This window comes from Acomys minous (genome assembly GCF_964271855.1).
Source record: "Acomys minous genome assembly, chromosome: 9".
NCBI classification, from domain to species: Eukaryota; Metazoa; Chordata; class Mammalia; order Rodentia; family Muridae; genus Acomys; species Acomys minous.
In genome coordinates, this window is record NC_140490.1 from 18,045,348 (window position 1) to 18,060,788 (window position 15,441).

Below are 15,441 nucleotides of genomic sequence, written 5' to 3' on the forward strand. Positions count from 1 at the left end.
CTCCTCAGCTTTTTATAGAAATAAGTAATGTGCCATCTATATTTTAGTACGTATGACATGTCACACTTGTCAAATTTTCGTGCTTTCCCAGGGCATGATTTCCTTTAGTGACAAATTCCATTTTAGTAGTCGCCCTATTTTTAGTCTCCATTCGACACCTTTCTTCAGCTGAGCTACAGTGACTTTTTAGCCCAGTCCAGTTACTTTCTCACTGCCATCATGTGATTGGTTGGTTAATTTAAAATCATGTGCTTTGATGGAAAAGAACTAGAGTGAGAAGCCGTCTTCAGGCTCTGCAGTCAGGAAATCAGCAGCCTAGCAAAGCCCAGTGTGAACCGTCTGAGGCAGAAGCTTTCCACCATAGATCTCATCGCTCCCTGTATGCAACAAGACGACCCCCCCCCACCCCCCCACCCCCCCACCCCCCGCCGAAAAGCAGAAAGAGGCTGGAGGGAGGACATTTCTGTGCACGTGCAACATCACACACTTTCCAAAGGAGACAAAGCTTGTCACAAGAGACGGTAGCCTGTCATTTTAAAACAAGTGCTCTATCCTCGGCCTGGTGGTATGGGTCTGTGGAACACCTGTCAGTCCTGAAGTGTAGAGGAGGTATGCATGACACTGTCTACACCACAGAAGACAGGCTCTGAGGAAAGCATCGCTTTCTCCTTCTTCCCACATGGTGCAGACCTCCTCACACAAAGAGCAAGATGGCCAGGCCAGAGCCGAGCACGTCAGGGAGGGGATCAGTGTTGAGACCCAATAGGGAGCCCTTCAGAGATGAGTTGTCAACAGCTTTCTGGAGACTCAGCCTGGTGAGGATGATGGCTCATGCCTTGCAGAAGGCAGCACATGTCTTAAGTGCTTGCTTTTATGTGGGGCTTGAGACTGCTATGCTCCATTATATCCAAAAAATTACATTTTAGACATTTTATTTACATGTGGTTTTTTAAAGCAGCCATTCATATTAAGAGTATTTTCTGCCGGGCGTGGTGGCGCGCGCCTTTAATCCCAGCACTCGGGAGGCAGAGGCAGGCGGATCGCTGTGAGTTCAAGGCCAGCCTGGTCTACAAAGTGAGTCCAGGATGGCCAAGGCTACATAGAGAAACCCTGTCTTGAAAAACCAAAAAAAAAAAAAAAAAAGAGTATTTTCTATGTCTTCTTTCACAGCTACCCTAGGTCTGTGTTTTAATTCCTAGCGACATCAGGTCTGTGTTTTATTCAGCTGGCTTACCTGCAGCTTGCTTTACTTTTGTAGGTACTAAAGCCAGGCGGGAGTGTCTTGTTCCGTGACTATGGGCTGTATGATCACGCCATGCTCAGATTTAAAGCTGGAAGCAAACTCGGAGAAAGTTTTTATGTCAGACAAGATGGAACCAGATCATACTTCTTCACTGACGGTAAGATGACTGACATGTCTCCTTAGAGTGCTTTGTTCTCTGCTCTCTTGACTTGACTGCATCATCAGTGGAGGAGTGCTGCGTGCACAGGTATGTGGCCATGCTAACACACAAGTCCCAAGTCCTTAGAACTCACTCTGATGCACACCACTCACCCAGTACCTGCGAGACACAGACCCAGCGCTGGGGTGTGGGGAGTGTGAAGGCCTCTGCTGAGAGTGGCTCGTGAGTGAGCCTGGGACAGTAGACAGGCCTCACACACATCTTTAAAATAAGTGGCTTAAGTTTAGCATGCTGACTTGAGGTTACTTTCCCATACCCAAAGGCAAAAATTCTTCTTAAATAAAAGTGATTGGATCACCGAGCAGTGGTGGCACACTCAGGAGGCAGAGGCAGAGGCAGACAGATCTCTGTGAGTTTGAGGCCAGCCTGGTCTACAAAGTGAGTCCAGAAAAGCCAGGGCTTTTTTGACACAGAGAAACCCTGTGTCCAAAACAAAAAAAAGTGATTGGGTTTGTTTGCAAGTAGATACATTTGCTGTCAGAGAATGCTGGGAAGGTAGCTCAGTTGATCGAGTGCTGGCCTAGCACGGGTCAGATTCCGGGTTCAGTCCCCAGCACCACATAAACTGGGGTGGTGGCACACAGAACTTAGACACCAGCAAGCCAAGGCAGGAGCAGGAAGAGAGTTCAAGGTCCAGCTGGAGAAATGGTTCAGCTTTTAAGAACACTTGTCGCACTTGCTCAGGGCCTACCTCAGTTCCCCACACTCACATGGTGGCTCAACCATCTGTAACTGTAGTTCCCGGAAATCAAACACCTTCGCTGACCAGGCCCCTGTGGGCACCACGGTGTGCACATACTTCATACAGGCAAAACACACAGAAAATAAATTAAATAATAGGTCATTCTCACCCTCATCTACTTCCTAGGCTACATGAGATCCTGTCTCAAAAAACAACAACAGTTAGATAGGTGGTTGTAACTGGGAAGATGGCTCAGTTAATAAAATATTTGCTGCAGCACCTCAGCATCCTGTGAGAGCCAGGTATGGTGACATGGACCTGTAATCCTGGTGCTGGAAAGACAGCAACAGTAAAGATCCATGGAGCTTGCTGGGCAGCTAGTTGTGTTGATGAAGAAATTCTGTCTCAGAAAGGTGGACCAGGACAGCCAGGCTATATGAGAGAGACCCTGTCTCAAAAGAAAAGGTGGGGGTGGCTTGTGTTTAGTGCATGAATGTTAAGAATTACAATGTCAAAACAAGTGTGGTGGTTCACACCAATCCCAGCACTGAGGAGGCAGAGGCAGGCCGATTGCTGTGAGTTCAAGGCCAACCTCGTCTACAGAGCAAGTTCCAGGATAGCCAAGGCTACACAGAGAAACCCTATCTTGAAACCTGCCCTCTAAAAAAGTAAGGCCGAGGGCTGGATAGATGGTTCAGTGGTTAAGAGCACCTCGAGAGGACCTGGGTTTGAATCCCAGCAGTCACATAGCACTTAACAAATGAAGTCTGTAACTTCATTTCAGGGGATCCAACACCTACTTGGTTGCTGAGAACACCAGGCATGCGCACATGCGCGCACACACCACATATTCCATATGCATGATAATAATAAAAAAAAAAAACTTGAAAAAGCATTTTGAACCAGAAAAGGCCAAACATTTCAGGTTTTAAGTGTTTCAAACATTAGTTTTGGGTCTACCTAATAGTCTGGAATAAGAGAGTTGTCAGTGTTGGGCTCTGTGGCTTTGCAGGGGTCCGCTTGCTCTTGGGTGCTCAGGCTTGTGCCCAGGGCTTCAAGCATGCTAGGCAAGTGCTCTGCCACTGAACTGTGACCCTACCTCTTGATTTTCATTTTAGGGTTAGGTTTATTTATTTTTAGCGGTTTTGAAAAGTTATCTTTTAATGTATATGTTTTGCCTGCATGTGTGTTTGTGTACCGTGTGTGTGCTTGGTGAGTGGGGTGGTCAGAAGAGGGTGTCAGATCCTCTGAACTCCAAAGATAATTGTGAGGCACCATGGAAACCGACTCAGGATCTTCTGCAAGAACAACAGGCAGTCTTACCTGATGAGCTATGCATGCCTCCTGATGAGCTATGCATGCCTCCAGCCCTGTATTTTTAAGTTTTTTGAAACAAAGCCTCAGTCTGTAGCCCAGGCCTAGCCTTTCAGCACTTCTGTCTCTGCCTCACAGGTATGTGCCATTCAACTTATACTTCTGTTTCCTGGCGTTATTTTAGATACTAAAACTAAAAATGAGTGTTTACAATTAAATGTACAATATCAGAAGAAAATGAAGAAGAATCCAAGGTGTCTGAAATGGCCACATCTGATTAAATGCATCATCAGGAAGCCCCGGTCACAGATCTGCTTCTGTTCTGTAAACAGGTTGAGTGTGTGCAGGTCTTTTCAATAGCTAGCTTGGGCTTTGTCTGTTTTTAGTCAGACTTTTGTATTTGCTAACATGAGTAAGCCAAGATAGGTACACCTTTGCTGATTCTTTAATTGGAGGTTTCTGTTTGGGTGTTAAGGCCATGCAAAGTGGTTAAGAGCAGCCAGAGGTCCTGAGTTCAATTCCCAACAACCATCTATAGTGGGATTTGATGCCCTCTTTTGGTGGGCAGGTGTACATGCAGATAGAGCACTCATGTATAAAATAAATATGTATGTATTTTTAAAAAAAGACTATGTGAAGTAGGATGTGTTTGTTTTTTTTTTTTAAGATAGAATGGCAAATGAATGGATGAGAAGCAAGCCTGCCGCGCTAGCACGGGCCCGCATTCCCCACCCGGGGAAACAGAAGCAGAAGCATTAAAACGTTCAGGCCAGTCTGAGATGTAAAGTGAAATTCTTTCTCAAGAGAGGAAAAAAATCAGAGGAGAAAAACTTAAAAACAAATCAAATAAAATTAGCATTGAAGTTTTCATTACAGAAGGACAAAAACCCATAAAAGCAAAAACCCGGCACTAGAGAGATGGTTCAGCGATTAAGGGCACTGACTGCTCCTCCAGAGGTCCTGAGTTCAACTCCCATCATCCACATGGCTCACAACCATCTATAATGTGATTTGATGCCCTCTTCTGGCCTGCAGGTGTACATGCAGACAATACTGTGTATATAAAAATAAGTCTTTAAATAAATAAATAAACCCCTCCAGCTATGATGTCTCAGCCCTCAACACTTACCGCTGCTTGCCTTCTAGAGTTCCTGGCGCAGCTCTTTGTGGATGCAGGTTATGAAGAAGTGCTGAACGAGTATGTGTTTCGAGAGACAGTAAATAAAAAAGAAGGCCTGTCCGTGCCACGAGTTTTCCTTCAGGGCAAGTTCCGGAAGCCTCCGAAGGGCCCCGCCCCCTCCACCGACTCTACTTCGCTTTGAAGAGAAGAATCTTAAGCTGCTTTATATTTTTTTATATTCTTATTTTTTAAATTATGTGTTATTTTTGTAATAAAAACAACTAAAGACTGGGGAGATGGCTCAGCAGGTAAAAGTGTTGGCTGTGTAAGTTTAACGACCTGTGTTTGACCCCAGGAATCTGTCTAGACAAAAATGAAATTAAAAAAAAAAAACGGCAAAGGGACTGGAGAGGTGGCTCAGTGGTCAAGAGTGTTGGCTGCCGTTGCAGAGGACCTGGGTTTGATTTCCAGCACTGTATGGCAGCTCACAACCTTCTGTGACTCCAGTCTTGAGGCATCATCAGGTGCCCTCGTCTGGCCTCTGCAGGTGGTGCCGTGTTTGGCCATTTGAATCTGTAATCCCAGTACTCCTACCTCAAGCTTAGAAGCAGAGATGGAAGAAGAAGCATCTGGAAGCTTCAGGACCAGCTGGCCTGGAGTACACAGTGCAGCAGACAAGAGACCTGGCTTCAGAAAAGTGGGGCGAGAACCAACTCCTGAGGACTGTTCTCTGACCTCCACATGTGCACACAAATAAAGTGAATGTATTTACCCACTGTAGAAGAACCCAATTGTAAGTCCTGAAAGTAAAGTTTCATGATTTAGCTGTGTTGTACGACTCTCAGTCTCCACAAAGGAAGGCACCAGAGCCCAGCACGGAGGTGTATGAAACAGGTGCACAAAGCAAGTATCTGCTGATAATAAATACGTTTAAGACAGTTCTTTGGTAGACGTATAGTCTTTATTAAGGACAAAAGCAGATTTGCATGCTAATCGGCTGGATGTGCTTGTTTAATTTTACATAAAGAATAAAATCTTGGTTTGGAACTGACTATAGCTCAGTTGGTAGAACGCTTGCCCAACATGCATGAAACCCTGAGTTAGCCACGTGTGTGTCACACCCATAATCCCATAATCCTGACACTTGAATGAAGGCAGAAGGAAGTTCAGAGTTGGGGCACAGGAGGCAGCAGCGCTTGCTATGCAAGTGAGGACCTAAATTGATTCCCAAGAATCTGCATAAAGCTGGGCATGATGCCATACCTCTAATCCCAGCAATGGGAGGTGGGAACAGGTCATTCTTAGAAATTTAATGCTTCTGGAAGATGTGGATTTGGCACTCGGGGAGGAAGTAGAAAATATCAAAGCTTGGTTATCTACCCAGTGTCCAGGTTTGGTTCCCAGCACCCACTTCGTAGCTCACAAGCATCTGTAGCTCCAGCTCCAGGGCATCCAGCACCCTCATCTTCCTTTCTCTGGCATCAGGCACTCATGGCGCACATACATGTATGCAGGCCAAAATTCATATTCATTAATAATCTAAAAACAATTGTTAAGCTGGCCTGGTGGCACTCGCCTTTAATCCCAACACTCAGGAGGCAGAGGCAGATAGATCGCTGTGAGTTCAAGGCCAGCCTGGTCTACAAAGTGAGTCCAGGACAGCCAAGGCTAACAGAGAAACCCTGTCTCAAAAGACAAGCAAACAAACAAAAAACCACACAATGCTTTTTGTCATTTTTGAGACAGTCTTACTGTGTAGCCCTCGCTGGGTGGGAATTCACTGCAGATCAGGCTGGTTTCTGCGGGGATTAAAAGCATGCAGCACCATGTCTAGCTAAGATAATTAGTATGTTGTTGTAGTTATAGAGATAGGACCTAGGCCTTGACACATGCTAGGCAAATGCTTGGCCATTGAGTTAGTCCCCAGTCCTATAAACAAATAAAACTAAAAATACTCAGGTCCTCAAGCTTGGTACAAGTACCTTTATCCACTAACCCATCTTGCCAGCCCTCTCTGCCTGCTTGTGGATGCCCTCAGTAGTTGGCCAGTGGCCCTGAAAGGAGGTAGGGAAGGCCACCACCTACCCTCCCATCTGCCTATTGCACTTCCAGGAACAGGGTTGGTACCTGCTTCAGAGTTTGCATTTTAGCTGTGAGCGGGCAACGGGCCCTGGAGTGGGCCCAGTTCCCTGCTGGGAGGCAGTGGCTCCAGCGGAATGCTGAGGCCCAAGCTAATTATGGTCTAGACTATGGGGAACTCCTGTCTCCTGGGCACTGCCACATGGGACTTTTACATCATGACACAGAGTTGACGTTCTTCCCACTTGTGCATAAAAATTGTCCCTGCAAGTCTTTTCTGTGTTTGCTTGCAGAGAGATGTCAGTGAGAATATCATCCTGAGCACATGGCTAGCCTGCTTGTGCAGTAACTAGTGCCTTTCAACCCCAACCATATCTTAAGAGGGGTGGTCTGGTGGGGATGAGGCTGGGCAATGTTCACTGTGGGTCTGCCCAGTCAAAACCCATCACCTAATGCCAGAGAGAGGAGGGGCTGACTCAGAGCTCAGTTGGGGCTCCTGGCTGACCTTCGTGGCCATCTGTTTCAGCTTGAGAGAGGCCCTTTCTCCTGCTAGTCAGCTGTGTAATCGCTTCTTTGGAGGCTCAAAAATGGCTATTGCAAGTAGGAACAAAGCCAAGGAAATGGAAGAGGTTTTCTTTTGCCTTTTTTTTTTTCCCTCTTGAAATCAACTTACAAGGAGGGGGACTACAAGAAATCACATGGGTCTTATGGGGAATAGTTATTGGGGGGTGGGGGGGGGGGCAGGAGGGCCTAAGGTCTCAAGGTCAGACCCTGTCCTCCACCAAAGGCATCCCATGCTGGCTTAGCCCTGACGCTGCTCAAGGCTGCTTCCAGGAAGTCCTTTCCCTCAACTTCACAGTCAGTGGCTGAGTCCGGTGAAGAGAGAATAACATAGGAAGTGGGAAAAGGCAGTGTGATAGGAAAATGGACGTGGCAAGTCCCCCAGTCCCTTCCCTTTTTGAACCTCAGATTAGATTCCCCATATAAAATGTGACCTCGAAGTGTGAGGATGAAAAGGAAAGTTTGTGATATGTGGCTCAGAGTCAACAACCCAGGTACACAGGCCTCACTGGCATGTCATTTCACCTGCACACAAAGAGCTACATAAAACCAAGTTCAAGGGTGTCACAGTGGACACACCTGTGTGACAAGCATCCCGCTGAAGAAATGGCTGATCTGTATTGCAAAATCCCAAATGTTCCTGCAAGTCACTGATTCCCCAACCCAGGGTAGCCACCATTTGACCTCCCATGCCATAGCTCTTCCTTTCTGTTCTAAAATCTCCCCCAAAGGAATTTAAAGATGACCTGTAGGTGCTGGAGAGAAGGCTCAGAGGTCCTGAGTTCAATTCCCAGCAACCGCACGATGGTTCACAACCATCTATAATAAGATCTGGTGCCCTCTTCTGGCCTGTAGGCAAACATGCAGGCAGAACATGGTATACATAATAAAGAAGTTCCTTAAGGAGGAGGAGGAGGAAGAAAAGAAGGAGAAGGAGAAGGAGAAGGAGAAGGAGAAGGAGAAGAAGAAGAAGAAGAAGAAGAAGAAGAAGAAGAAGAAGAAGAAGAAGAAGAGGAAGGAAGGAAGAAGAAGAAGACTTGTAAAGTAGGCAAATTGGGAATTAGAGATGGTTCTGTAGTTAAGAGCACTTACTACTTTGCAGGGGACCCACATTTGATCCCAGCACCTACATGATGGCTCCCAACAGTCTGTAACTCCAGTCCTAGGTGATCCTATGTTCTCCTCTGACCTCTGCCGGCACCAGGCAGGCACCACTATGTGGTACACAGACAAACATCTAAGCAAAATACCTATGCATATACATGTTTTTAACTAAAATTTAAAAATAGGAAAATTATAAGTAAGAAAATTAGAATGAAGGGGGAAAGTTGAGTTCAGGGATAAGATCAGCACACTAACAGGCATTTCAGGAGGTCTTACAAACTAGATCAGTTACGAATGTGATTTCTTAGGGAAGCCATCCGTTTCTCGCTGGAGATAAACCTTTGCTTCCAAGTTCCCAGCATTGTGGCTCCATCCTTGTAGCGCCTTTACAGCTTCACCAATAATAAATACAAGAGCCACTTGTTTTTGGCTAGTGTCACTTAATGAGGAGGGATTTGGTCTGGTGGGGAAGACTGAAAGGAGATGAGAATCATCCGTGAGGAGTGGCGATTGCCTGGCAGTCTTGGCAATCTTCTTACTACAGTAAGAGGCTGGGGAGTTGGCTCAATGGATCAAAAGGCTTGCCACACAAGCTAGGCCACAAGTCCCACCCCCAGAACCCAAGTTAAGAGCTGGTGTGGTGGTACATATCTCTAGTCCCAGCACGGCTAAACTGACAAGGACGATCACCTGGAAATCTCAGGCCAGCTAGTGTGGAAGAGCAGCTTGGCAGAAACCTAGAAGATCCTGCCCCAGTGATGTGGAAGGAGAGAAATGACCAGCAAAAGTTGTCCTCTGACCTCCACATGTGCGCCATGTCACTGGGGCCCATGCACTCACATCATACATGTGCACACACGTTAGTCTTTTTTATTTTGTTTTGTTTTTTTGAGACAGGGTTTCTTTGTGTAACAAGCCCTGGCTTGTCCTGGACTCACTTCGTAGACCAGTCTGGCCTCGAACTCACAGAGATCTACCTGTGTCTGCCTCCCGGGTGCTGGGATTATAGGTGTGTACCACCACCACCCAGACCCATTAATCATTTTTTTTTAAGTGAGGTTTTGGGGTTGGGGATTTAGCTCAGTGGTAGAGTGCTTGCCTACCAAGCACAAGGCCCTGGGTTAAGTCCTCAGCTCCTGGGGAGCAGGGGGAGTGAGGGTTTGGTGTGGGTCGGCCGGGGATGAGCTGTCTTGAGGTGCTGCTGTGGGAAACTGCTGACGCAGGACTGACTGACTGTCTGTCTGGCCAAGGGACAAGCAGAAGGCACTGACAACAGGAAATGGAAGAGGCTAAAAGCAAAGACCTCCCTACCTCCGCCAGGACTTAGCTGACAGGGAGGTCATGAACCTGGCCAAGACTCTTCCACCCACAGGAGTAATTTACACACCCCGGATTTTTTTTTTTTTACAAAGTAAAACTAGGCTGCAAAGTTTTCACTTGGACTATTTAAATCTAGCTCAGTGACGTGCCCACCTCTGACACTGAGTGACGCTGGCTCTCAGTGATGCTCCCACATATACTTTAACTTAAATAGGTATAAAGTACCCATGAAACGGCCTAGACCATGAAGGTTTTAGCAAGGTTTTTAAAGTTACATTTACCATTTATTTATATACATGTGTATGGGCGTGCACAGGCCACAGCGCACGTGGAGCAGAGGACAAGCTGTGTGAATTGGTTCTCACCTTCTACCATGTGGGTTCCAGGAACTGAGCTCAGATCAGCAGACTTGCCAGTAAGCACCGTTATACTGAGCCATGTCACTGAAAAGCCAGCTAGTACAGCATTGCCATCACCCACACAAAGCAAACCCAGAGGCCTAGCGAATTCTGCCTAACACTGCTACAGAAGGTGGGGTGTGTGTCGCACTAGCAGTGCTCCCCCACAACACTGGACCTGGCTGTCATGTGTTCAAGACCAAGGTCTCTAGCGCTGCCACCAGGCTTAAATGAGACCACCTACACTGAAGGGCTTCGTCCATGCTGGAAAGCATGAACAGTGTGGGATTCAGTCAAATGCTTGGTGTTCCTAATGTTTTTCGCCTTCAGCTTCTTACCTCCCAAAGGATTATTATGTCCAAATGTTCCAAACATCTCACAAAACAACTCCTATTTAAGAAGGCACCTGGGATTGAGACTAGGCCACCACTAGGCGGCGATAGTTGCTCAGTGTTCATTTGGCTTTTTTTTTTTTTTTTTTTTAAGCTAACGTTTTACTAGGTAGTCCTTGTGCTAGACGCCAGCCTCTGTGCTGGGATTAAAGGTGTATGCTACCATGACCAGCTTCTACTGCCATCTTCACTACAGTTACACAGGGAGCATTTTTTAAATTGTCATTACTGAAGGAAAGGATTGTTGCAAATGTGCTCTCTCGGTCAATTTGTGCTTCACTAGACAAAACAAAATGAAGATGCATTTACCCAATATGCAGTCGACTTTTGTCCCCTGAAGTCAGTTTGCTTTCAACTACACTGTCGCCTTTTTAGGTAATCGCTTTGATGTCTGCGAGGCCTCCAGGCACAATGTAGACCATAATATATGAGGGGTTTAATGGGCGACCTGAAGCTTTTCCTTGCGAATAAATAAAATGCACTTTGTAGACCTCTTTTGTTCCTAAATGGCTCTACAGATGTATTTTATTGCTGCTTGAGAGTAAGGCAAGGCAAGGTCAGGGCTGAATCTTGAGTATGGGTCTGCCTAGAACAGTACTGTTCAGGCTCAAGGTCAGAAGAACTAACTTTGAAAAGTGATCAGATGAGGAGCTGGAGAGATGGCTCAGAGGTTGAGAGCACTGGCTGCTCTTCCAGAGGTCCTGAGTTCAATTCCCAGCAACCACATGGTGGCTCACAATCATCTATAATGTGATCTGATGCCCTCTTCTGGTGCACAGGTGTACATGCAGGCAGAGCACTGTATAAATAATAAATCTTAAAAATAAAAAAGAAAAGTGATCAGATGGCCCCCATCAGAGGTCTAGGGAGGGGGAGTAGGGCGGAAGAGAGAGGGAGAGTGGGGATGGGAAGATATGGTGGAGGGGACAACGATTGGGATGTAATGTGAATAAATTATAATAAATAAATAAATAAATGAAGAGTTGGTTCTCAGCCGGGCATGGAGGCACATACCTTTGATCCCAGCACTCTGGGAGGCAGAGGCAAGCTGACTGCTGTGAGTTCAAGGCCAGCCTGATCTACAAAGGGAGTTCAGGACAGCCAGGGCTACACAGAGAAGCCCTGTCTCGGAAAAACAAAAACATAAACAAAAGAATTGGGTCTCTCCGCCATGTGAATTCCAGATCAAACTCAGATCCTCAGACTTGGTGGTAAATGCCCTGCCTGGCAGAGCCCTCTCCTGGCCGCAGTATTCTTTGATAGTAGCTAGACTCCTATTCCACAGTTGCCACTCAAGGAAGGGAAAATGGGGAAAAGGTAAAGCAAAGAGGTGGTTTGCAGGACAGTGTTTTCTCTTAAGAAGAAAATATTTCTTATAAACTTATATACTGTTTCTAAGGCCAAATATTTTATTATTGCTTGAGACAGGGTTTCATATATCCCAGGCTAGCCCAAATCACCACAGGGTTAACTCTGGTACTGAATTCCTGAGCCTCCTGCCTCTATTACCCAAATGTTAGGGTTAGAGGCCCAGGCCCGCATGCTTGGCTGCAGAGGATCTTTCATAGTCAAAGCTATTAAGGTCTTTCAAGCTTCCTAGACTTGATCTCTGTATCTTTCCAGGGTTGCCCTATGTAGCTCTGTCTGCCTGGAACTTGCTGTGTAAATCAAGCTGGCCTGGAACTCTCCACACTCCTCCTGACTCTGCCCCCTTTCCACCCCCCAACAAATGCTGGGGATTGCAGGCACACAGCACTGTTCCCAGCTTCAGCAACTATTTCATTGCATAGGTTTTCTAGGGTGTTTCACTTCTCTCCTATGGAACACCCATTATGTGTTTAATTATGGCCCTTATGCTCAAAGGCTTGCTTTTTCTTTTAATTTTCCTGTCTCCTCCTCTCTTATCTGGCCAGGATATTTCTAAAGACCTATCTTCAAGCTCAGAAACTCCTTCTTGCCTCTTGTTTTGTTTGAGACAGGGTTCTGCTGTATAGTCTGAGATGGTGTTAGAGTCACTGTGTAGCCCAGGCTGGCACTGAAATTGCAGTGATCCTCTTGGTTCTGCCCCCTGAGTACTGGGATTGCACATGGTGTTAGGCCCAGCTGTCACTGGGTGTATTTCATTTTCTTTATTATGTCATTGGCTTATATTCTTTGTACCTGGTAGTGGGTTATATAAGGTCATTTTCATTCAGATAGATAGATAGATAGATAGATAGATAGATAGATAGATAGATATTTTTTCCTTGTTTTTGGTTTTGGTTTTTTGAGACAGAGTTTCTCTATGTAGCCTTGGCTGGCCTAGACTCACTTTGTACACCAGGCTGACCTCAAATTCACAGCAATCTACCTGCCTCTGCCTCCCAAGTGCTGGGATTAAAGACATGCACTGCCAAGCCCAGCCAGATGTTTTTATGTAGCTATAAAAAACCTCAAATCTCTGTCTTTGTGAGACTAGCTTAATTTACTTTAGTTATGTTCAATTGAGTACACTTTCTTGCAAACAACACAAGGTCATTTTTCTTTGCAGTTAAGACTGATGTGTGTACACACCACATTTTCTGCATCAGTTCTTCTGTTAAGGGCACTGAGGTTGGTTCCATAACTTACTACTGTGCACGGCGCTGCAGTAAACAGTGACGTGATTGACCTGAGTCCTTTGGCTAAATACGTACAAGTGCTAGAGCCAGGTCACATGGAAGATCTTCATCTGAGGAAGCTTTTGGGTGAACCTCCACGGACTTCCACAGTGGCTAGATTAGCTCATATTCCTGAAAACAGTATATATGGTTCCCTTTTCTCTGTGTCCACACCAACATTGTTTTCTTGATGATTGCTATTCTAACTGAGATAAAATAGAATCTTAGTGTTTTAGTTTACATTTCTCTGATGCACAGGTCAGATTCTTTCATGTTTATATTGAGCATTTATGTTTCATCTTTTTTAAATGTGTGTTCACGTATGAGGTGCACATGTAGGGGTGTGTGTGTGTGTGTGTGTGTGTGTGTGTGTGTGTGTGTGTGTGTGTGTGTGTGCAGGCCAGAGGAGAACCTCAGGTGTCATCCGTCCCCTTTGAGACAGAGTCCTTCATTGGCATGGAACTCACCACTTATGTTAGCTCAGCTGTCTGGTGAGTTCAGGGATCTTTCTGTCCCTGTCTTCCCAGAAATAAGAGGACGAGGACTTGCTTCATGCCTGGAGCTGTCACATGGGTTCTGGGGAGGAAGTCAGGCTCTTACATTTACAGGGCAGACACTTTACTGACTGAGCAGTCTCCCAAGCTGTGCACTCCCTCTGTTGAGAACTGTCTGTTCATTTCATTTGCTCATTTATTAATTGAGTTGTTTGCTTTCCTGTCATTTAGTTGTCATGGCTTTTTTTTTTTATCTCTTTCCATATTATATTTTTAAAAGATTTATTTTTAAAACAAAGGTATTTATTTAATGTATAGGAATGCTCTGTCTGCATGTACACCAGAAGAGGGCACCAGATCACACTATAAATGGTTATGAGCCACCATGTGGTTTCTGGGACTTGAACTCAGGACCTCTGGAAGAACAGACAGTGCTCTTAAGCACTAAGCCATCTCTCTGCATGCACACAAGTGCCTGTGGTGGCCATTGGCTTCCTGGCACTGGAAGTTACAGGTGGCTGTGAGACACCTGACCTGGGAGCTGGGAATCAAATCTTTCTATATGCTAACTGTCAATCCTGTGCCAGATGACTAGCCAGCAAGGCTTGCGTGTTGTCTCTTTGTGTAATTAACTGTTACCTTAGTGTTGCCAGGAGTGTCATATTTCATGAGGTCCCACTTGAAAATGTCGCATATTAGAAACTGCCTTGCTCTACAGTGAATTCCAAGCTAGCCAGGGCTGCTTGGCAGCGCTCTGTCTCAGAAAAGAAAGAGAGCGGCAAGGTGATCACCATGCCTCTCTCTCACATTATGTTTAGAACGATTATGTTGTCTTTGGTTATGTTTGGGAATCCAGAGAGCAGAAAGGAAGGGACTTAGTTCGAGGCTAGCCTGTACACCTAGGAGTTCCAGACCAGCCAGAGTTACATGGTGAGCCCTTGTCTTAACTCCTCCCCGGCTCCTAAAAAAATAAAATAAAATAAAAAGATGTTGACTAGAATAAGAGTAAGAACAGCAGAGCCAAACATGGTGGCTCAGGTCTCTAATGCCAGTGCTTGGGAGGCTGAGGCAGGCAGATGGGGAGTGTGCACACACCTACACACTGGCTCTGTGGAGTACAGGAAAAGGAGCTCATCTGTGTTGGATTGCTGTCCAGTACTCAGGCTGATAAACCACCATTAACTGATCGGAACCTTTGTGCAAACTCAATGGCCTGCCCTGGGTAAAGGTTCTTCTTGAAGCTTGGTGTGGTCGTTAGGTAGACGGTGCTTTCTGCTTCCCAGGCCTCCCTGTGGGTAGGGGTGCTCAGCAAGCAGAGCCATGGCTGGATTTCAGCCTCCGCCTCCAGGCATCTTTGTGCAGTAGGGGAACCCCTCCGCTGAGCGGGACAGGCCTGTGGCTCAGACTGCAGGGAGGATTTGTTCTGGGTCTGTCCCATATATCCCTCATATCAACAGTGCCAAAAACCACAAACTCTTTCTTCACCACCAAATTAGATTTTTATTTATTTATTTATTTATTTTTAGTCTAGAAACTGGGCCTGCAGTGAATGTGAAATCTCAAATAAACACTGGATTTTAATTTCCTCACAGAATAACAACTTTCTGAAATAACAAGGTAGAAAAGAACATTGTAGCCAAGGGTGAGAGAGGTGAGCTCAGCCCTGTGATTCCCGGTCTCTGAGTCCAAGGAGAAGGAACCCACCAGCAGGTACAGTGTGGAGACCACCCTTGTCCCTTTTGCTGCAGCTTACACTCTAGTGACCTAGACAAAGGTTGCTTAAAATGTCATCTGCGCCCTTCTCTCTCACACACCTCTGGCTTTCCTAAAATAAGAATTTAATTTTTTCATGATTCTGTGGCCTTTTGTTTGTTG

General features: G+C 45.8%; 1 protein-coding gene across 3 annotated transcripts in view; it reads left to right on the plus strand.

Moving 5' to 3' along the window:
- METTL6 (methyltransferase 6, tRNA N3-cytidine) overlaps positions 1 to 15,178 on the plus strand; it is a 25,293-nt gene extending 10,115 nt beyond the window's left edge. For 2 of the 3 annotated variants that reach the window (XM_084796880.1, XM_084796881.1), the window contains exons 5-6: positions 1,259 to 1,400; positions 4,606 to 5,520. In XM_084796880.1, coding sequence (XP_084653006.1) covers positions 1,259 to 1,400; positions 4,606 to 4,781 — 318 coding nt within the window. In that variant the 3' untranslated portion in view covers positions 4,782 to 5,520. Of the gene's footprint in view, positions 1 to 1,258; positions 1,401 to 4,605; positions 5,521 to 15,158 lie in introns of those variants that run through there. The other variant, XM_084796882.1, reaches the window with a different exon arrangement.
- Positions 15,179 to 15,441: the final 263 nt, after the last annotated feature.